This window comes from Dufourea novaeangliae, unplaced genomic scaffold (assembly GCF_001272555.1).
Source record: "Dufourea novaeangliae isolate 0120121106 unplaced genomic scaffold, ASM127255v1 scaffold169, whole genome shotgun sequence".
Lineage (NCBI taxonomy): Eukaryota > Metazoa > Arthropoda > Insecta > Hymenoptera > Halictidae > Dufourea > Dufourea novaeangliae.
In genome coordinates this window covers 678,238-703,035 of record NW_015374043.1, presented here as the reverse complement: position 1 = coordinate 703,035, position 24,798 = coordinate 678,238, and the positions used below count along the sequence as shown (strand labels likewise).

Below are 24,798 nucleotides of genomic sequence, written 5' to 3'. Positions count from 1 at the left end.
GCGCCAGGATTTCATGTCTATACGGTCTGATAAGGATCCACCCCTGAAAGCATCGGTATGCCGGAGACGTTCGTCGTCAGGATCCTCTACGCGCCGATGTACTCCAAGGTGTTCCTTCTTCCTCGAGACTTTTGCTTGCTTTTAAGCCTACCCCCATGGTTTTGACGTGATTTTAACGTGGTCAATGAACGTATTAGGTGTACGACATTAGCAATCCTCTATTTTTCCCAGTGTATTGGTGATGCATTAAATGGGATCTTATGTGATCTTCCGCTACGGATGTTGGGAAATGTTTATTTCTGTTACGTTCAAGTGGTGTTTAGAGTGGACTCATTGTGTTATCGATCGTTGTTACAGATTCAAACGTCCTCGTCGTCGACGACACCCGCGAGGACGCCAGGCGTCGGAGCGGACGCGACCACGACAGGATCAGGGAAGGTCGGAGGAGGCCGCGTGACTGAGGTGATGGAGTTCTGTTACGTCACGCAGAGGATCATCGCTCTTTGGTACAGAGAGGACGCCCAGGGAGTCCTCGAGCACGCCACCACGCTTCTGCGAGGGAAGCACGCTGATAATTACATGGTAAGCCACCTGATGCTGGTGAATTAATAGCCGTATATAACCATCCGGGTTTTTCTTAAATAACGATCGGTATTAAATTGAACGACGCTAAGATAATGGGCATGAGATAACCTTTATTCATCTTGATTAATATATAATAGTGTACGATCACGGTTGGGTAACTTCGTGTACAGAACATCAACGTTCCTTAAGCTCTCTAGGTTTTTAAAACAACAAGGAAATGAGAAAACAAGCAAGTACTTTTCTTAAGCGAGGCAACTTACGTAAAGAAAGTTTTCTTGAAAATTTCGCCTCTGTAATCGCCTGTCCCTCGAGCTACACCGAATGTACATGAAAACTTTTTGAACGACGTCCTCCTCGTTGTTAACAGAAAATAAAAGGACATACACAATACTGAAGAAATTCAAAACATTAGCCAATTACTACCAATTAGACTTGTGAATCTATCAACTTCTACAGAAACTCAAGCAAAAAACACTATTGACTGACGAGCAAACTCGGCTTCCACTAAGGGAAAACGCAGCATAGCGGAAGGGCCTCTTGTAACTTAGCCTCGGGAGTTGCTAAAATTTATACCAAATTAATATTCAGTTTGAACTTTATTTCAGTAGTTAAAATAAATTTACCAAGTAGTAAGAGGCCCTTCCTCAACGCTGCTTTTTCCTCTAAAGGAAGTTGAGTTTGTTCGTGACTGTACATACACTAGTTACCATGTATAACAACTTTAAAGTGACCTGTTCACGATTTTCATCGAAACTTCCAGATATTCAACCTGTCCTCACCTGGTCGCTCAGGGGAGCCGAACACCAGAGAAGCAGGCTGGCCACAGGGACTGGCGCCCAGTTTGGAAAGGCTCTGCGCCCTATGCAAGGAGCTGGACTCCTGGCTGAACGGTGCCCCGAATCGCGTGGTCGTTCTACACGCCAGGTGAGTGTCGCCTCCACTTAACTCTTTGAAGCACATGATTTAAAAAAAAAATAAACACCCTAGTTGCAAAGAATTTTTTTTAATATAAAAAAAATTATATAAAAACAAGATATTAAATTCTATAACTATAAGTAACTTCAACTTTTCGAGGTGGGTTAAAATATATCCCACCATGTATAAAAAGCTAAGCAAAAGGTGGGACAGTTTTTAACCCGCCTAACCCTAAAGAGTTAAAGATCCCTCGATTATCTCGAAACAGGTAGAAAATATGTAGTTTCTATTCACGTGCGATGCACAACGCGAAAATTCTCTGATCAGGGGAAGCAAAGAACGATTGGGTGTGGCTGTCTCCGCGTACATGAACTACAGCAGCATCTGCGGTGGAGGTGACCAGGCGCTGGACAGGTTCGCCATGAAGACATTCCTCGACGACAAGATTGGATCCCTGCAGGTTCCGTCACATCGAAGGTAATGGGCTCGGAGAGCATGACGTTACTACCTGTCGACGTTACACGATAAAATTTCACTTTATCGCCTATTAGTCGCGGAGAGCCGGCCAGATAATACCCCCGACACGGTATCTGCACGGGCGTGGCCCCCTCTTCCCTCCCTGGGAGAGTATTATGGATAGTTAATAACACGATTTGCCTAGTCCCTATTTTAAAGCAACGAGCTTGTCGTCGATCGCCTGCTCGATCGTAAACAGAAGTACACGGGACGGTTCTTACTGACTCTTTTTTTCAACGTTACGCTGAGACTGTTATGTCATAATTAACGTATGGTGTTCGTGAAGTCGAAGAGGTGGTTGTTTATAGGATTGTCGTTTTATTTCACGAATACAGGGACACGCGTGTTTATGCGTAATTAGACGACGGATTTTATATATTTACGGCGTATCCACGCATGACCTTTGAATTAATAAACTCTTCGCGCGGTGAAATGAAATTGTTCCGTGTAGGTACCCGGCTCCTCATAAAACAGTCCGTGAAAGTGGAATTTGCATAATTGTCGGCAATCTACATACATATAAACCGTAAAGTAACTAATTGTAAAAATCCCTATGTTAATTTCACCCTCGTCGCTTTATTGTATTTATTTGTAGAACTTTTCTCTCTCGACTGTTCTGCATGATTTTATTCTAAAGGGTAAAAGTCTATATAATAATGATGTTAATGTACAAATGGGACAGGTATATTTGAACGAATTTATGAGTCACGGTATTATCCTGCCGAAGACTCTTGAGTTCATTAATTGGCTGAAGTGTTCGAAATGAGGGATTTCTGTTGCGGAAACGGTGCACGCTATCGTTACCTCTATCGCGAGATTGTATAACGATTCTCACGAGCATAATGGGTCGTATAAACGAGACTCGTGCAGTTCCAGCCTTGGCTATCCATTCGGTCGGGTTCAGTGTCACGTGTCAACCTTGCAATGACTATTTAATTTACCTTACACTGTGTTTCTTCAAACTTACATCAGTCCTTCCCACAGTAGCCTACTAAAGTTTGTCCTACAGAGCTAAAGGAATGATAAAGTATAAGGACACTTTTTCCAACATGAATCCTACTCACGTAAACGCCATCAACGTTCGGTCACCATGATGGCGATCATCCTACCACGGTCTTGATGTTCCACAATATTTGACCCTGTCTATTTCGACATAATCACGTTTTAACAACGATTCTACTGTTTCATGTCATCCATTTCACAATATTTCCTTATCCTCAATCATGTCATTCATTTCACAATATTTAAAAAAAAATGTTGCTCCACGTTTTTCCAGAATAAATCTCCTCATGCTCTATTACACAACAACCACGACAGCCTAAAAAAAAGTCTACATTATCCCACAAATACCACCCTTATCCCTCTCCATATCATCCATTCCGCTGCACGTCGTGCCTACTAACGGTCCCGCACATCACCCCCCATAATCACCACCCTGGAATCTCGAAGCGTGTATCGCAAGCGACTAGTTCCTAACCTTAAAAATCCCTGTGAAATAACCCCATAAACCCTCAAGTCCTGTAACTTTGAAGCTGTCAACCTTGGCTATCCATTCTCGGCGAACGATCGCATGGTGCCCCATTACACGCTGTCGATCCACGGTTCGTGGTTAGTTTTCGTCGTCGTTTGACGCGCGCATCGTCGTGGATCGTAATGATCCCCCATCGAGAGAGAGAGAGAACCCTCTTCCTTATACGCGGAAGATTCCCCTCTAGGCGTTGTTGTCGTCTATCTAGGTACCCTTCCCCTTTACCGACCGTTCGAGCTGCCCCATTAATTCCACGAGCGACGAGCATTAGCATGTCGTTAGCTTGGCCCTGCTGTCTCCCTCTCTCTCTCTTTCTCTCGCCAACGTATGAATCCATTATCGGTAAGGGGGGTTGGTCAAACGCCGGTGCACACCTCAGGTGCCACCGAGAACAGGTTTTTTTTCTTTCATCTGGCTCGGATCGGTCACCGATCCTATCTGGCTGGTTCGTTACGAGGGGACACGCGAGGATCCGCGAAATTACGGCCACGAACGATCACGATGCCGCATAATCGGCAGGTACCTCGGGATACCATGGCCCGTTCTGTCCACTCTTCCGTGTTTCGTCGTGTGTACTACAAACGATGGAATTAATCGACACTCGCGGGTAATGTCTTTGGACATAAGGTTTCATCTGATCGTGTCGAATGGAATGCCATTTCGAGGCGATTTCGTTGCTTGGATATTATCGATGAATACTGGACGCGTGGACGTGGAAAGTCCCGTTTGTGATCGGTAGATGCAAAATAACATTTTGTAATGTGATTCGTAAATACAAGAGTAAAAGTAGGAATTTCTTTCTTCTCTTAAATATTTTATTGGATTAAGAATACAATGGAAATGACGTTGCATCTGATGATAGTATTTTCTTTTATTGCATTTCACAAAGCCACCGTTTAATTCCGTTGTTACGCCGTTTGAATCATTTTTATAGAGTTTACAAACCAGTCATTCCGACTGCTTGCGTAATTCTGGTGTTAACTACGATTTATTACGAAGTAGGAAATTCCGTCCATGGTCAGACATGCGTCAAAACCGAAAATCAACGTTTCACGTAATTCGTGGAAACTCTCATTGTCTTTCAGTAAGCCTTCGACGATAACGATCTTGACTGCCGAATACGGGAGTACCAAGTAGAAAATCCGTGTCCATAGTCAGACATATACTCGAACCGATTCATTACACAGTTCCCATCGCATCTCTAATATTTTCACACGATGCAAGAACGGCCTAATAAGGTCCAACGCGTCAGAAGTAGAAAAAGACCGTCCGTGGTCAGACACGAATTAACACTAGGCCATCACGACTCGACTCGCGGTTTTTACTCCCCAGGGTGTTGCGTGACACAACCAAGCGTCGAATCGTCGTTTTAGTTGATGATGAAAGTGGATGTCGTCGTAAAAAAAAGCTCATTTCACCTTGACTAGATTAACTTGAACAGTCCACTTCCCGGGAAGTGTTATTTCAACCTTAATTGCGGTATGCTGTCGTAACACATCGTAGAATTTTAGGACGCGTGACTGAGTGTCTGGTAATATTCTCCGACGTGATTATTCTGTAATGAAGTAGAAGCAAGTAGAGGTTGTATTTTAATTATTCTCGGTTTTCCTGTTCATAGATACATCAAGTACTTCAGCGGGCTGCTCTCAGGCTCCTTAACAATCAATCAGTCGCCCCTCTATTTAACGCATCTCACGGTTCTCGGGGTTCCGTTATTTGAACCGACTGGTTGCCGAGCATTCCTCAAGGTCTACGAAGGGCTCACTCCAGTCTACACCTCGGACCTTTACTCCGTGACAAACGCACGAGAATTCACGGTTAATCTCGGCGGTCTACGTCTCCGTGGTGACATTCTGGTGAAATGTTACCACAGGGTGTACTCGAAGCAAAGTCGGGAGGTGATGTTCTCCCTTCAGGTAAGAGAAAGACGAGTTTATAGCCGATTAAACTGGTTAGGCAGTAGAACCTTTAATTAAGCAGAATTCGAAGTACTCTGTAAATGGTTGGAGGAACTCTAGACAATCTGAGTAAATCTCTCGTGGAAGATTGAAGATCAGTGCACTTCAGTTCTGATCTTCTCAGCTTTAAACTTCCTGGATCTTTTTTGTAATTTACGTCTAATCGAGCTAGATAAATTACGTAATCGGTGGTGAACTCGAATTCCAATCCGACGATCCTCTTTTCCACCCATCCGGAACTTACTGTTCCTCTGTCACCTGTCCACAATCGTGTGCACCACCGGAATCCGAGAAGCATGTAATTACCACGAGATGATGTTATCTCTTTTCCGAGTCTCGTTACGCATGAAATCAGGGGTATCGCTCGGGGCATCGGGCATTACGTAAAACGCGATCGTTAAACACGTATGTATATCCGTGGATCAGATATTCGTTCGTTCCCGCAGTTCCATACATGCGTGATTGCGGAGAACGTGGTGTCCTTCCCTCGATCGGAGCTGGACGTTGCCTGCGACGATCCAAGGTGTCCTCCAGACAGCGTGGTGACCTTATACTTCGCCACGGACGCGAAACGTCAGGACGGTCCTATTCCAGCCCCGACGCCTGCTGTACCACACACCTCGGCCCATCACGACCCGATCTTGCACTGGGACAGCTACACGAATCTCGAGATCAGCGATGACGGTGAGTGATCTTTATCTTTTACTTGTTACCAGGTGCTTACAAGCAGTAGTCATTACTGTGTAACTTATGGGAGCTACAGGTCATTTCTAGTTCCCTGTTTAGTTTAATTTTTGGTGTCGAATAATTTTGATAGTTGTCATATGGTATCTACCATTCGGTACCAATCACTTCTATTTGCTACTTGGTACCTAAGATTTGATATTCCTCACTTGATAAGCACCATTTGGTACCCTCCACATGGTACCACTATTTTGTACTTGAAACTTAGTACCACTGTTAGGTATCTGCAACTTGGTATCCACTATCTGGTAAAGAAATTTATTGACACCATTTAGAACCTCATATCCTAAGTTAGTTAGAATCCTTTACCTTCTACTTGCATTTGACCAACTAGTCCACGGTGCAGACTATAGTTTAATGAGTATGACATAATTTTTACCTAGTAATAACACGTACCTATCAGTCATTGTACCCTATTCCTTACACTCCACCGACTCTAATTCACTCTCACCGTGGCACCAGCTCCTCTAGCCAGAAGAATTTCAAGAAGTTCGCCCCATTAATAACCGCTTCTGGGAGTCCCCATGGAACACGGAGCACTCGATTAAGAGTTAGATTAGAGTAGATTACAACGCGACCGTCCAATTTGGTGCAATTGCTACGTTGCATTGGATCGGGTTACTCGGAGGTCAGCGAGAAGAGGCCTCGTCGAGCCTCGCGACGATGATGATGAATTAGAGTAGACTCACCGAAAAGTGTACCCGACATTTGAAGATCCCTAGGCGTGGATACATCCCTCAGCCCGGTGATTTTCACGTTAGTTCATGTCCGACGATAATAATGGATCGTCTGGCCCACTGGAAAACGACGTACTACGAAGATTAATGACGCCTCCGTGGTACCCGTGGAGAATTTTTACGCGAATTTTTTCCCTCCCTCGCCAGGTTCGAAAGTTTTGTTAGCCGACATAGCGCACGGCATCGTCCTACGATTAATTAACTGATAGCTCGAGAAACGGGTGAACTGTAATTCAAGTGACGGAACTCATCGTCCGGGGACTAATTCCCGCTAATTTTCCTCCTAATGGTAGCCAATTAACCTCGATCTGTCGCTGAGAACCAGTCAGAAATGTACAACTTGGCCCCATCTTCAGGGGTGGGGGTTGAAGGTTTCCCAAAAAGGAGGGGTTGATGCAGGGAGGGTGTTGGGAATCAGACAGATACGAAAATCGAGTAGTTAACGGGGTGTATTTAAACCGGGTCTGACTAATGCCGCCGGAAATACGTGCTGCCAACGCGGTTTATCGCGACGACACACGCCGCCCGCCGGAAATAGATCAAAGGTCGATGTGGTGTGCAAGGTCCGAGCTCTGAGAAGTTCCTCCTTTCGTTCGATTTTCCCCTGCTCGCCATTAAAACCTTCCTCTCTGCAACTCTATATGCTTGATGGGGTGACGCTCGAAGAGTTTGACGAAACGGTTCACGCCCGTAGGGATATAGGGAGACTTAATTGCAACCAGAGGCACCTGGAAAATGAGATACTAATGTGGTGAGGGTCCTAATTTCCTCGAGAATATAAATAGAAAATTTAGAATGGAAATTGTACATTTACTTCTTCTAGTTCGTCAATGCCGTCCACGTAGAGTACTTAGAGGAATTTACGATAAGTCTGACCATGAACGGTAAGATCTACTGTTACTACCTGTAACAGTAGTATCGTAACGAAACGTAGAAAGTTCACTTTGTCCCAAGTCTAACCATTACTGACCGTGTCTACTTCCCATGAACATATGATAATATTGTATGGCCTATTCTAAAACTGGGTCTGACCATGAATGGGACGATCTACTGTTAATACGATAACGAAACTTAGAATGTTCAGATTGCTTCAAGGCCGACCATTACTGACCACGTCTACTTCCCATACACATGTATTAATATGATAGGATCTTGTCCAAATCTAAGTCTGACCATGAACGATACAATCTACTATGAATATCTACGATAACGATACGTAGAAGATTCACGTTAACCCAAGTCTGACCATTACTGACCACATCTACTTCCCATACACTTGTATTAATATGATAGGATTTTCTCTAAATCTAAGTCTGGCCATGAATGGTACGATCTACTTTGAATATCTACAATAATGATACGTAGAAAGATTCACGTTAACCCAAGTCTGACCATTACTGACCACATCTACTTCCCATACACTTATATTAATATGATAGGATTTTCTCTAAATCTAAGTCTGACCATGAATGGTACGATCTACTTTGAATATCTACGTTAACGCTACGTTCAATTTATCCCAAGTCTGACCATTACTGACCGTGTCTACTTCCCATATACATGCAGCAATACGGTATGATCTCGCCTAAATGTACCCAGTTCGAAGTTTAGTAATCGGCGAACGAGGTCGACGGACCAATTGGCGACAGTTTCCCAACTGTATCAAATCGTCCCAGGCTGTGGTCCTTGGCGGGAACCGCGATCTCTCCCCAGCCCCGAATTCCGACCTACGTTAAACGAAACGAAGCGAATGGTGTACGCCCACGCGGTTCCTCTACCGGTTCACCGAACCGTTTCGAATATTCGGAACGATTACGTCACCGTTGACACATCCGTCAGAAGCCAAGGGATAAGAAATGGGGATAGTCGACCGGCTCCGATTCAATTCGTTTCGTTAACGATCGAAACCGTGCTTCCAATAAAGCTGTGACCCAAATTGCCTCACGGTGGTTAACGTCCACGTTCGTCGGAATGGAAGCATAGGAGGGCCCAGCCCGAGGAAACGCGAAGAGCGGGCGGATATATCGGTGGCTGAAACGGAGGAGATATGGGTTGGGCCGATTGCGGTCTGATCAGATTGACCAGCGATACCGACGATGTCCCCTTGGGTGTGACCGAATCGAAATCAATCCTGTCCCTTCCGACAAGCCTTTTGTTTTTCTACGGTAAAATGCGGAAACTGTCACAGAGAGGAATCTCACTGTGTGTCGTGACGCGAGGTTTCTTCCTGTTATCGACAGGCCACGTCGAGATGTGACGACAGTTTTTCATTTCTGACTTTTGTTTCCGATGGTCCCCACCGAAATGTTCGTTCACGACTGCTTCTGATGGTCGTTGACTAGAGGGTGAGGAAATAGTAACAGAATATTGCGAAGGATGTTACCTTTTGCTTTGGCTTTTACATATTCAAGACCTTAACTGTACTTATTTGCTCAGTTCTGTTTTATTGGATTGAACGGAAAATTCGTGCAATTTTTATGAGATGTCTCTGTACCACACAAATTTTACGAGGATGGTATTTACAGAACTCGAGGAACGGTGAGGGAGAGTAACAGAGACTAATGGAAGTTATGTCAGTAATTAAATAAACCAGTTTCTTTAAAAACAGTACTGTAAATAATCAATGAGTGCTCGAAGGCTCCTCGGCACTGACAGGGAGAAATCCCCAACTGTAAAGCTGACTTTTTAATGATGTTTACTTTCAGCCGCATATGGCCATTAGTTTATGAAATATTTAATGTTAAATGCCGAGCAGTCTTCGAACACTCATCAATGATTTACTGTATTATGGAGTCTATTTAGAATAAAGCGCACAAACTTTCCGTTCAACCTAACATATACCTTGAATCCTCAGAAATTCAGCAAAAAATAAGAATAACTAAAACGTGTAACTTTTTAATACTTAAAAAATAGTAAACGAAATTACCTTGGTCTGAACTGATACGACAGTCATCTGTTGGAATAGATAATGTTTCTCATACTAGCTTGTAAAGGAGACGTATCACAATTTCCAGCAGTGCACTTTCCTCCGGAGGATACATGTATATTCTCAGTAAATTATTCAATCATGAACCGTTCAATGGAATCTGTTTACAAGCACGGTTACAAAATTGTTTTCCCTGCAACACTGTCTTCCCGTTCGCTTGACCGTCTACCGGGAAGTGTAACGAACTCCGGCTAGAACCTTGAGGAGTAAAATAGTATACATTATGCGAGCCCACACGGTGCACCCACGCGATAGAAAATAAGATTCCACGAGCTCTCTGTTCTTACTTCACGAACGATCGACTTTAACGAGCCGATGAGCTACGTGCTCCTCCGCTCGAGACGCGGCGAAACTTTTCACGTTCAACCCCCCATCCCCCCGGAAAAGGAGAACTCTGCGCGTCCTAATGAATCCCGGTTGTTTCCAAGTCGTTTTCCACGTCGCTGAGAATCAACGACAATTTTTATTATATCCTCAAACAAGGACCTTATTTGTTTCATCTTGCGAAAGGTTCATAATGAAAAGCCACCTTCTAACAAAACTTCCTCGTTTCGACGTCGTTTTCCAGATCATTGAGAGACCAAGATATTTTCTTTATACAGTGTCTCATTTAAGCGTGACCCCTGAATATCTTTTTTTAATTGTGAAAATGCGAAACATATTTTATACGTAATTCAAATGGTATTAAATGGTCAGTATCCTGCAGGCGTTGCTTTTTCAAATGTTTCTTCTAGATGCTTTCAAGGTTATCCATGTTTCTTTTTTAATTAACTACATATTTTTTCCTATTCACCTATAGCTCATCAAAATATACTATGATAGTTATTCGAAAGAAAGCATAGATGACCTTGAAATCTTCGAAAAAAAAAACACTTGCAGGACACTAGTATATGTCATACCATTCAAATTACGTATAAAATATGTTTTGCTTTTTTATAATTGAAAAAGGTATTCTAAGGGTCACACTTCAATGAGACACTCTGTATCTCGAAACAGTTTCATCCCTCTCTAACATTATTCATTTCTTCGGGGTAAGTCCAAAAAATATAATGAATCCCCGTCGTTTCCAGGTCGTTTTCCAGACGACATTTTTCTCTAACTCCCTCAAAAGTACTTTTCACCTTCCGCTGTATTTATTTCTCCAGGAAGCGCCCCATTTGACGAAACTTTCCACCCCATTTCCATGGCCTACCGTTCCTTTCGGGCGCCTAGTTGGTGTTAAATGCTCTTCTGGATTTGTTCTCCAGCCACTATGTTTTCGTCCCGGGAACTTTTATTATGTCCGCTTTATCACTTTCTTGTACGCCATCTCACGCTTTGGAATAGCACCAGGGGCCACGAGGGTCGAGTTTTATGGCAACGTAGAAATCGAAAAATTAAGAGCACGCCCCTCGAGTCAAGGAGCTACGGAAACGGCTACGAGTGAAGAGCTCCTTCGAGCTGTGTTTCTCGCACCTCGGACGATTATTATCGCCTGCCCTTTTCATTTACTCCCACTCTGGACTCTCTTATCTTCCGTTGTTCTTGCTCTTACCTTTCTCCTCTCCTGTCAACGGATTTCCAGTGAAATCGCGCTGGATGACCGAAGCAGATTGTAATCATCGATTAAATTAAGATGTTGGCTAGTTAGAGGGACCATGTACTCAGTTTTCAGATTTTTTTAAAATTAATGTGATAATAATTTTTATAACTAATATATTCTTAACTTATCAATTTAGTCTACAATTAAATTACTTAAACTATCGAACTTTATCTCTGATCAGCATACAGAATCTTAATCCAGTATTAATACAAGCAAATACTTTTCCCCTGAAATAATACTATTCTTCCCATCTGCTATATTTTCCAGAAAGTTCTCGCCTCCATTATCCTCTCAATAAACGTGTATATCCTCGTGGATATTTCTTTTCCCCGAAAACGAACCCACAATTTTCGTCCCTCAAAGAGAGGCATCGATCGAAGTATCGTTCACGTTGAAATACACGGAAGAGGAAACGATCGTTAAACGACTTCCGGCCGGATTCCCCGCGAATTTATAGAAAAACCATCCCTTTCCAGCAACTTCGCGATAAGCTTCGCCCGCTGAAAGAGGGTCCTGATTGGTCAATCGGAAAAACGATGAAAGTCAACGAAGTTTCGCTCTTCAATTAATAACCGTCTACTTTATGAACCTTGCTTACATCCACGATATTCTAGGGTATTTTATTTCATGACTCGGGTTTTCTACTTTCTTTTTTGTTGGAACTTATTCTCTAGAATCGAAGAATCTTGTTAGTACCGTGGGGGAAACAGGGGGTGGTTGTCTATAGGGGTAGATTGACTAATTGTTAATAACTTTGCACATGGTTTGCTGTGGAGTAGCTAATAACATTTTCTTAACTGATTACATTTTCTAAGCATTATTAAAATACTTAAAGTGTTATCACATTATATCAACTTTAATCATTTAATCAGACAGCCAAATATATGTGTCACCGAATATAGTAACTATTGTAATTATATTTCGTCCACATAAATTATGAAAAATTAGCCTAGCAGCCCCGGTCTCCCCTAATGACTGCTTCGGGAGGAGAGTTTCGTGAAGAGGAACAAAAATCTATAGAACGTAGGAAGGTGGTTCCGATGGTGGGGAGAACGTCGGTTTATTCTTGGCATCGGGACCCGTCGGGCACGAGAAAGACGGTTGGTTAATAGTTTTCGCGCGATTCTACGCCAGTTCACGTCTTCAGACCGATCTTCGGTTTCTGAACGGCCGATTGTGCGCGAGATTTTGTTTACGTTCACGCCGACCCCCTGTGCTGACTTTGTTGCCACTGTATATCTGGCTCTGCTTGTGCAATCCGATCGCAGTATCCACGTAAAGTTGACTTCCAAGTGTCAAATAAGGGATCGAAACCATTCAGATAACCGTGAAACATTGTGAAACTATTGAGTAAGTAACGTTCTTTTTTTGGTACTTAAAGAATTTTCTTAAAGTAATATAAACTGTACAATGGAAACCTCCGACGGTCAGGTTACAGCAACTTTCTTCAACAGCGACATTTACAGCTGAAATTTTTAATGAGGATAAATTTTTTTGCAACTTTAAACGATAAGTATAAAGTAGTAAAAGTTTCATAATACTTTTGTGTAATAAATTCGCAAAGATCAGTTTATTTTCGCCGTTCTATATATAATTCCTCCCCTTAATGGAAAACCAATAGAACATTCCCATAAATCTAATAAAAAGTTTACGATCCGTATATCACGAAATGTTATTTGTCCCCCTTGAATCAATAAAATTCGGGTTCGTTTAAGGGAAACAAACGAGCAATAGTGTATTCCAGGTCCAAAATCGGGAAACCGGACTTCTGTTGCAACTCTCCATCCAGGAACTCGCCGATTCAATCGGGGAAAGTCGGTTCCTGGAAAGTGTACACGCGGTTTGTAATCTTTGGAAAAACCGTCCATATATAGAACTCACGGATACGGCCAGCTTCCGTTCACGGCGCGAAAGATTTCACCGCTTGAACGCCTGGCGAACCGAGGCTGTCGATATTGTCAACCAGAATGTCATAATTACGCCGCTTTCCTACGTGATTTCTAGTCCCATATCCGACGATTTGCGCCGTACCGAGACGGTAACATTTTCTTCGATGGAACAACGTGATCTCTCCGATGCTTGTTCCCATGTTCGCCTCGGACCGCTTTCAATTTGTCGCTGAACGTCGCGGACCTGACCTTTGGCTTCCTTTAGAAACTGCATCTCGCTGGTTTGAAGTCAACTTAACGTTGACTACGATTTAAAATGTAGCCTCAGGAGTGCTTTAAACGTGGTCAACTAAGAAAATCGTGATAATTGGTATTAGATAATTTTAGGAAAACATTTCATGATTCGTGGTAGATTCGCTGATCGAAGAATAGACTTGTAAACTTCTTTGACGAATCCGTTCCCACAACCCCGTTGAGTCCAATTGGAAAAAAAGGGTGGATCGATTGTACAATGGGTATCGAAATGACGAAATAAAAAGAAAGGTACAGAAGGAATCGTCGCGGTTCGGAGTAAACAATGGTGACGTAACAGCAGGAAGATGTACGACCGAGCGACAAGACAATGGGCCTTTGCTGTCTCTGTTCACCACCCCTTCCTCTCTGTCCCACCGAAATGTTTTCTCTTCTCATTCCGCCGCGCAATTTCTTCGACAACGGCCGAACAAAAGGCTGAGAGGTCGGGCCGTGGAAACGATTTTTGAGAGTCAGCGCGCGACCGCTTCGCGGCATTGTTTCCCGACAGCCGGATAAAAATAATTCCCCATCGTTGAACCGGCGCATTTGTTCGGGATCTACGTGTAGCGGGTGGGAAACGCGTCGATTGCTCATCTTTTACGGCGAGAACTCATTTATGTGTAGTGTTTGGAAATACCGATCCGTTCCACTGTTTATTTCTTTCATTGTTCGCTTGGTCAGGGTCATTCGATACTCAAAAACCTAAGGTAACCTGATTCGTCCTAATTTTGGTCCGTTCTAATACTCCCCCTTAGAAATTTTGAGCCCACCTAATTATTGACTCGACCTAACTTTGACTCAACCTAACTTTGACTCGACTTAACTTTGACTCGGCCTAACTTTGACTCGACTTAACTTTGACTCGACTTAACTTTGACTCGGCTTGACTTTGACTCAACCTAACATTGACTCGACCTAACTTTGGTACGGTACAAATCCTCTGAAATGTCCATTCCTTGAATGATATAAAATGCAATTAAAGTTGCGACAAGCAATTTCCTCCGTTGCATGCTATTCACTTGTGATGTATCGTCGCAATTTCGCAGCAATAATGCAGCTGCGCGCATTTGTATCCGCGACAGACGATTAGGATCCGGTTCCCACAGTTTCGTCTTCCCGTGCATCCCGGAGAGGCACATGCATTCGCTCACCTTACGCACGATTCGTGCACGCGTCCTTGTCCCAGATCGACGCCGCCTAGGAATACCGCTACCACTTGCCAACGGTGGCTGACCAACTTTTCGTTCAGCCCTCGTCACTGGCCGACAGTAGAAATAGCCGCAACACTGTGCACTGGTGTTGGTGGGAGAACACCGATCTGGATTTACCGGCGATGAATCACGCGCACCGCCGTGATTTTCGATAATCGGATCGCGGCGCGTTCGGTTCAGCGGACTTGGAACTGGTTCCCCTGGAAATCTCTCTCGTCTGTCGTCGATATTGTAAGGCAATTCATCAGAGTGTCGATGTGAAACTGAACTGTGGTGGGGAAAGCGTGGTTGATAGTCCTATAAAATGTGGTTGTACATGATCGTTAATCACATAAACATTAGGAACATTCCTCGAATGTGAAATAAACTTGTGCGAGGGTATTAGAAAATTGTGGAAAATTTTGGTGAGTGTGTATTTTGAAACCCCTGAGTGTATAAGTTAGTCCCCTTGAAGTATTATAATCCTATGGAGCTAGTGTACACTTGAGTTTAGAGGTAAATAGACTACTTGAACACCTGAATTTAGAACTTATCGAGGTTCTTGAATCTCTTAAGTGTAGGTCCAAGTAATCCGTTTGATCTGTTACATTTAGGATTCACTGAACCTTCCTAATCTCTGCAGCTTCCTAATTGATGGTTAGATAAAGTTTTCGGGCTTTATGGTGTAGATCCCATTGAACTTAACTCGGTGAACGGTACTTTAACTGTTGTTGTAACCGTTTGGCCGAGAATTCCTCCGCATTTATATTGTGAAGCAAAGGATCGGTAGTGTATAGGCTGGATCACGAAGTTCACGCATCCACCTTGGTATTCCGCATGCAACCACGCAACGACGACAGGGCTCATCAGCGATCCAGTTACCTCTCGCGGTGCATTTATGTAAATTTTCCCCGTGACATATGAGCCTATTACGCGGGTCTGACCTCAGCTTCCCGAGCGTACTATTATTAGGCTACTGGAGATATCCAGCTACAGCGCCCTATACTTATTTAACGGGGATCTGTCCAGGAGCAGCGGTTCGACGACGGTTACACGTGCACCGGCCGTACGTGATTAGTAATCGTTACGAGTGTCACGTATGATGAAACGTGAATGCATATACTCGACAACGACATTGTTACTTACGCATATGCTGTTTCCACCTCGGGGCACGCGTCTTTTATTGCAATGAACGATCGAATTACGTGATCCAAGGGGAATCAAGGATGATGATAGATTAGTATTTAAAACGGTCTGCGTGTTTTATTACATTGTTCGGTAATTGATATGCATTGCTAGCGTTACTAACATGTATTATCTTCATCACCCTGATCTATTACAACGAAGAATACGATTTACTATAAACCAGTGTGACATAAAAATTATTACACGGTAGTGACATTCTAATCAAGCTGGAATTGTATACTATCAATCATCATCAAACCTTAAGTGTCATAGTATCTACTTTTCGCCACAGGATTCAAGGATCTATCCAGTTCTACCAGAGATTCAAATTATGCCCTGGAACAGGAATCCACGTCTTCGTACGATGGAATGAGACGCAGAAATTAATAGTCATCGCGTGCTTACCATCGAGCAAACGAACACCGTCGTTCGAACCAACATAGATGCGTATTACGCGTTATGGCACGTGTCCTTTGCGATCGTACGCACCGTATACCAGCCGGGCAGGATACCTGGTTCTTACCTGCGAGCGTGTGTGTATGTGTCTACTCGTGGTCTTTCATCGCGCGTGCGATCACACCGGAGTGGATGATGAATTATTAATTGTCGGCCATTCATTTGCACCGTGGCTGCGCTGCTACCGGTCGCCGTGACGATTTGCACGGATCCCGATTAAAACAGCGGCGATGTGTAACGACACGCCGAGCATTCAATGAAACACGATTGTGTTTTACGTGCGGTGAACGACGATCGACGAGATATACAATCAATCATCGTTTTGTTCCACGCGTGATCGGTTATCGAGACGAAATTAATCTCGATCTTTTGGACCTTTTATCAGCACTAATACAGGAAAACCATTCTTCTGTGGTTATTTTTACATCGATTAATAAACGTTATTTACACCTTTTTAATCTTCTCGTGACGATGAATGGAAATATAACTTGATTCATCATAATACAGTCTAACCATTTTATTGATGAATGAATATTTATATTTCTCTTATTTTGTGAAAAACTAGACATGTTGCCTGCAATTTTCAATAGTTTTTTCACAATTTTCTTCATTGTTTCGATATGGTACGACAGCTCCCAAAGCGAGAAAGTCACTCGCTTCAGTCGAAACAGAAAATTGTTTATAACTTCGAAAATATTAATTTCTCGACCCATGTTTACCAGGATTTTTTTCATTATTTAGCAAGTACTATCTACCTTCCAATTATAAACCCTTTTTTTATATCACCCTGTAGACGTGGATCACAGTTAATCTCCTATCGATCGTTCCCATTAAATGGTAGCTGTTCGAGGGTCAAAGAACGATCGATGGACCGATTTGTTGACCGTCAGCATTGTATCATGAATAATTAGTTTCTGACTATACTCTGGGGCCAATTCGTGAGCAACTGGTCACCTGTTACGACACACTCTGAATAAGAACTGGCCGGTCAGAGTGTTCCGCGACGATGTAGCAACCCGAATCGCCGAATTCAACGGTTCGGGCACGTCGTGGAGTACCGTTTCCTCGGTAGGCTCGGCTCGAACGCGTACACGCACGAAATAATCGACTCGAACGATCGACCACGGCGAGGACAACGACGGAGCCGAGCTGTGCGGAGTGTTGCCGTAGAAGGACTGGCGACTGGAGGCCAGTCGAATGGGTAGAGGGGCCCACTTGCGAACACGCAATACCCGTAACACTCGCTCGAAAGCGCTCGTCGGTGGCTCGCACACGCTTACGTAGGTCAGGAACTACGAACCATGTAAACGATGGATCATATGATAGATTTAGGAATTGATCGTTCGGAAACTCGAGAAATTTGTACGTTAAATAGCCTCTTCACTATAGTAGATATTCCTTTTTTTTTTTTAATGTGACCCAGATTCAGGTCATCCGAGGCTTCAGAAACCGGATTTCTGACTGATCGTGTATCACGAAGTTTGAGATGAAGTTTGAGCATTTTATTTGTATATATACAAAAGTAGAGAATTATTATTCTGGTCTCTCTAGTGTTTGATGGTGTTTTATGGTGTTTGAAACTGAGTTTGTACACTGATTCGGTATATTACTGCGATAATTTTATAAAAATTTAATAGTGTGTTGATATTGATACACATTAGCTGTTTGCCACACTCAATTGATAACGTTTGATATAGTTTGAGGGAGTGTTCGAACGTTTGGACAGCCTTCCATTCAATTCTGATAATCTACATTAGTTAATGCCAAATGAAATCCTTGTTTGGTTATCAGTAATTCCTGATATCTGTATATTCTGAAACTTGGAGATGAACATAAAAGGCGAACTTGGATCTTCAGAGGCTAAATGGAAGATTCTACTTCTTTCTATCTAATCGCGCCATCATTTGGTGTCACCTGACAGCGACGAGCTGCAAACGAGCAAACACAGAGAGCCAAAGGGGCTCATTAAAATCCACGTCCTCGCGAATACCGTCCGCGACACGGACGCTAACAATAACTGTGTCAGACGATACCAATACACCGTCGACTCTCCTAGTCACGAGTCTATTCCGTGCGTGGAATCAACCGGCGTTCACTTATAATTGCATCTCGCGAGAGACAAACACGCACACGGAAACACCGTAGAGGCGGATTGCAGACACAAAACTGCGATACGCTTCATTTACCTTCCATCTGTCGGCGTGTACGATCTTCAGCAACGATTCTTATTAAATGAAAACTATTCTGACATTCCCGAAATTAAAATGTGACTAGAACGAACTTGATATATCCTAAATCTACGAATTAGTAATAATTAGACTGTGGATTTTATGCATTTATAGCCAATAGGGCTCTTAAAACTTTCATCGGATCCAATGAGTTTTCTCTTTAAACCCAATAAGGTACTTAAGAGGAAGAATAAATTTCTTCATTTGCGCCTGTTTTTCTAAATTACTTTAGAAAATGTTATCTCGTCGTGTTGTTTATTCAGTCGTATCAATACCGAAGATTCAACCTGAAATAATGATGTATGGCGATGAAGTTTATTCACGATTTGTCGTTCTCTCATCTACAATAACACCCAACTGACATTGTGAATTTGTCTGATAGTGACTGACAGTTTAATTACAGATAATTGGTATCCCTTTCTAAAAAGAACGTATATCGACCTTGAGGATCAACATCTCTAGTCACCTTCCGGCTACGAGAACCTCAAATTACCGCCCCCTCCAATCAAGAATCACTGTCGGACGTAGTACATAGTCGTGTTTGTTCGCCGGCCAGCGTGGAGGCAGACCGAAAACTTCGTCGAGCGAGCATCTCGCGTAGGAAGAAACGAGGCCTGCCTCCAATGACGATGACGATAGCCAAGTCCTCGGTGTTGGTGAACGATGGCGTGACGTAGCCTGGTGGAGATAGTGGTGGTGGTTGATGCTGATCGCGATGACTGTGGCGGTAGTGGTGGCGGTGGTGATCAGCATCGTGCAGCATTTGCAACCGTACAGTGCCGTTTCTGTGCTCCCGGTGAACGGAACACGCGTTTGTTCCCTCTTGTTTCGTGGCAATAACTTCGTCTCGTAGTCTATGACTTCAGTGTGTTCCCTGTACCTCGTGTTCCGAGCATTCCAATTTCTGCGGGGTCTTGGACCAGCTGCTACCATACATCACAAACTTGAGGTGAAGTTACCCTCTGTCATTTGAGAAATATCAGTGGACCAATTTGAGGATAATTGTTTAACTTATTTAGAAGCAAGTGTCGTGATCTATTTCTGGTGAATATTTAACTCGCCAGGAGAGGATTCTTCAATATATTACTGGAGAAGAATTCGCCATGTTACCAGAAATCTTCGATGAGTGTTCGAACGCTCCCCGACACTGAATATTAAATATTTCATAAACTAATGGCCATATAGGGCTGAAACAAATTCCATTGGCTTCGGAATTCCAAGTTCTATAACTATGCTAGACGTCATTAAAGGTCAGTGTTATACATGGGAACGTCTCCTTGTCAAAGCTGAGGAGCCTTCAAATACTCATAGAGGATTTACTTTATAGGGTAGCCTAATTTGGACCATCGCCTAGGTTGGGCCAGTATTGTAGCTTGCAAAGTGTAACGTATAACAGTCAATATGTGATGCTTAAATACTAAGTTAGAGCAATCACCACTGTCATACACACATTGTCCACCATACGAGAGAAATTCCAAACGGTCCAAATTTGGCAACCTTCCCCTACATTCTACCCAAATCACCTTTTTTTAATCACGAACAGAAATCCTTCCCTCCTCCGGAATAATTCTCGCGAGACAGAGAATGTCTCATCGAGAAAAATCGGGATCTAAGGGCGTGTGTGTGCATAATTCTCCGTGACTACCACGCCCCCGCCGGGGTGTGGATTTTTGTCACCCAGGGCCTCCGAAGAAGGCATATATTCCTTGTCTGGATCGTTGCCCACTTCCCATCGGCGTCTCATGAATCTCTATAAGGCCGTCAAACGAGTAATTCGTCGGTGCGTCTCCCTTTCTCCTCGTTCCTCTTCATCTCTCTCCCTTCCAACGTTTCTCTTTCTCCCACCGGCTTCTGTCTCCCGACTGGGAAGATAATGACGGTACGACGGTGAATAGAAACCGGCCCGCGAAATGGCAAATTTTACTACCGTAAGCTCTGGGGCCCCGCGTGATCTGCATCGCTCGTGAATGAAGGGAAGGAAACGGGGGACGCGAGGGGGTGAAAAATAAACGAAACAGAAGATCGAAAGACGGAGAAAGAGAGGAAAGGAAAGGCGAAACGGGGGAGAACCGGCTGGAAGCGATGACGTTCCCGCGCGAGAATCTAATTACCATATTCACATCGACGAGTTACGCCGACTGCGCGGAGAACGCTTATTAATAAAGTCGGAATGCCGCGGCGGAGATTCGAGAAATTCGTGTGGAAAGAGTGGAAAAATGCCCGCCTGAACGATACGTATCGCCCCGTTTCAGTGGATATATACAGTCGCGTTAGGCTCGCGGGGAAATATGACGCTTTCGAGCGGCGCCTGGATATTTCCTCGCGTGCCATAAAGACACACGCAGCTGACGCGCGCGCGCGCTTCCATTAAACAGCGTGAAACGAATCTGGCCGACGAGATCGTTGCTCGAGGAGCAAGCCCGTGTACATTGCCGGTCAAAAGTTCGGGACGGATTGAGTGGCGAGGAGAAAGTGACCATTTTTATCGATATTCTGTCGATCATTTCGGCCACAATTGAAAGGTATCGTCTGATTCTTGTTTAGGAAAAGTATGATGGAAGGTAGATTTAGGACGTTTGAAAGTGCAGAGGAACTTTGGATTGATCCAAAGACCGAGAATGAAGAAAGTGCCATTATTGGCATCATCGAAGCTGGAGAAAATTTGGGGAAAATCTATTCCAAATACTATTTCAAATAATTGTTGGTTTACAATTCAAATAAAGTACTATTTTAAGTGGACAGTAAAATTTCGGCAAGTAAAATATTTGTATTTTGATAATCTGAAACAAAATAAAATATTTTAACTTTGCGTTAAACAGTATTTGAAATATTTCTTGACTATAAAAATTAATTGGGGAAAGAGGTAATATTAAACTGCAAGAAAGCACGACTATAATTTGAAATAAAATAGACTATTTACTATTTGAAATAGTATTTTACCCAGCTCTGTTCGTGATCGAGTTCAGAAAATTGTTACTTCGTAACCAGGACGAAATATAGAGTATGGGCCAGAATATCTGCTGCAAGCGGACAATAGGTAATTCTGCATGGAAAAATAAATCGAAAATATGGAATAAAAATTGTCTGTAAAACGCTTTGTTCTTCGGATACTCGAATTTGAAATCTTCGTTCCAACGCGTCTGTTCATTACATTCCGTTTCTACTTACAAGTGACTGTAGTTCGATTATCTCGGAAACGAAGCACAATACGAACAAATTTTACTCTACATTTTCGACATAACTTTGCATATACAGCAACGTATTCAATATTTGTACCGCCTGCCCCATAAATTACTTTTCTGTTTCTGAAGTCAGTGATTCCGAATTCGTTCAAGGTAGTTTTGTTGTTATATTTCACGGACTTTTGAACCGTACTGTATCTTATTACACGCACAGAGTAATCTTCTCAAATTCCCTGGCCATTCCAGAAACCGTGGTATTCCCCCGCAAATGTTTACATGCCCCTCTCGACGAACAACCGAGGATCCGGTGCTCGCGTAAAACGCGCTAGGTAGGGGGCATTAAATGGCGCAGAAATGAAACTAGATCGCTCGGCACGCTTCGGAAGCCGGGCGTTTGTTCGTCCACCATTAATTTCGTCCGTTTACTTAGCGAGGAACAACGAGTTCGCGGGCACGATATTTAAGTGCAATTGTTTACGATCGTTCCGCGAAGACGAGGCCTTCCGTCGAGCGTACTTATTCCGAAGCGTGTGCCCGCCTGTAGAAAGCTTTATCCCTGGTCCTCGAGCGGACAAGGTTTATCGTTTCCTCTATTAACCCGATTTTATGGCGTTCGTGGCAAATCATCCGCTGATACCACTTGCTTCTACTTCTTCTCCATGCAATTTCAAAATGAAACTGGTGATTTTGATAAAACAGCAACTGAACTGAATCTTTGGGCACCTTCCTCGGTAGCATTCGAAGGTAAAGTAATTCTTTAAAGTGTTTCAAGATATTTTACTGTCGATTTAATTGAATATTTACGATTTCACTACTTCGATGATGCATGATTTTACATTCGTGAATGAAAGTTATATAGAAAAGTCACTCTTTTTATTTTAAATAGAAAATACACACTAGAAAGTACCGTTTATTTGACGATAGTTCTCAGTTGGAGATTGTTTGTATGGATTGTTGTCTTGGAGAAAGTAGGGTATGGATAAAACTCTACGATAAATTTTATTCAATATATATTTTCTGTTACATTATTTGACTTACAAAATAATTTACAAACAATTTAAAACCACCCTAAAATTTCTAATTCTTATGTATTGTGGTTAAAATAAAAAACGAACGAAGTATACCATGTCTGAAATTGTGTCGAAGAATAATGTTTATCCGGATAAGGATAAATTATCTTCTCTAGAAAAAATGTGTTTCTTTTTCATTTAAACCACAGTACATAAGTACTGAAAATTTTAAGGTGATTTTACAGTTATGCCACGCAGTGAATATCAGAGTTCGAAAATAGTCTCGATCAGACGCAGAGATGATTTACGATGGTACCCAGCCGACGAATTGGTGCATGACCATCGATAAGTCCGTTGTAAATGATCGAATCGCCATGAACTCGCTCGGCGAGGATCGAAGTCCCGCACAATATATGTCTCGCTCGATCGATTTCGTCCTTGGCTCGGATCGGTATTTTCGTCGATGCAAAAGGAAACGGCGAGCCGCAATAACAGACGAGCATAAACGTAATCGTTGCGTGAACGTATCATTTGCCGCAATAAATCGGCGTGGATCGTGAACGACTATTGGCCAAAGGCGACACCGCTATCCCCATGGACAATCTGCGATAGTTGCAGTTGCAGCTGCAGCCTGCACGTGTTAAGTGCTCATCGTAGATCGTCTCGATCCATCGCGTCAGTGTTTGCTTGGGTGATTCGTGCACTCCCCATGTTGTCGTTCCAGCCATTTATTGATCTAAATTCCTGAGTAAATTTGCAGATGTATAAAGGAATCTTCCACGTCACTAGGCATTTTCTACCTTTCATCTGATTGCTAAAAAAAAGTTGTCATAGAATTGTATACCGGAATAGAATGAGATTAAAATAGTTACTCCTCGATGTTTGATCACATTCGATCTCAGTATTACTGACATAATTACTAACCGGTGTTTCAGTTTGAAGCCTTCCGGAAGACATAATGAACATCTCGAAACACGCAACGCGAGGGCCATTTTGCCCGAGGGCGTCCTTTTCAGTGAACATCCACAAGAACCCTCTTCGTTTGCCTGAATTTTAACCATGAAACGATTATCGTTCCCCGAAAAAATCCAGGGTGGTCCCTGTCAGTACATACTGTCCGATCGGTTTCAAATTACCATTTTTTAGCTTCTCCACATTGTCCAACAATTAACGACATTTTCGAAATTCCACAGAAATTACAAGACGAATGATTCGCAAACATTCTCAAACATCTTCCAACAAAATAAAAACGTAACCTGACATAGTTTCGTCACAGCCTAACTATTTCAGAAAACTAGGAACATAATCCGATCCAATCCAATTCATTCCGATTCTCAAACATTCCCAAACTTCCTCCAACAACATGAACAAAAAGCCCCAATCGTTTTCACCGCAGCTTAATCAATTTTTCCGTCGTCATTCAAATATTTTCCGTGAAAATGATCTCAGGTACAGGACTCACTCGGTCCACAAACGGAGCCACGCCCGCGATAAAGTTATCGGTGGTCGTGCCGGCTACTTGCTTATCGTGTTCACTCAGTATTCTCAGGATTTACTGCGTCGTTAGGTTTGCGCTTGTGTGAGACGGCCGCGATACTCGGCGCCATTTAGATCCTCTCTTCGTCTAAAGAGAGGAGGCTGCCACGAAGCCGGCAATAATCTGACGATCTCGATCGACCGCGGCGACCCACAGCGCCCATGTTTGAGTGTGTTTGCGTGGCGGGCGGGTGTTAAATGCGTTCCATCTGCCGGCAGAGGCGAGATTAGCCGTCATTGACGGAGATGCTGCCTCTGGGCCCGCGAATATGATCGA

At 43.2% G+C, this 24,798-nt stretch overlaps 1 protein-coding gene across 1 annotated transcript in view; it reads left to right on the top strand.

The window, feature by feature from the left end:
- LOC107189578 (tensin-3) overlaps nt 1-24,798 on the top strand; it is a 170,601-nt gene that overhangs the window by 129,839 nt on the left and 15,964 nt on the right. Inside the window, exons 6-10 of the mRNA XM_015578139.1 lie at nt 358-582; nt 1,346-1,509; nt 1,828-1,977; nt 5,163-5,460; nt 5,949-6,186. Coding sequence (XP_015433625.1) covers nt 358-582; nt 1,346-1,509; nt 1,828-1,977; nt 5,163-5,460; nt 5,949-6,186 — 1,075 coding nt within the window. The remainder of the gene's footprint in view (nt 1-357; nt 583-1,345; nt 1,510-1,827; nt 1,978-5,162; nt 5,461-5,948; nt 6,187-24,798) is intronic.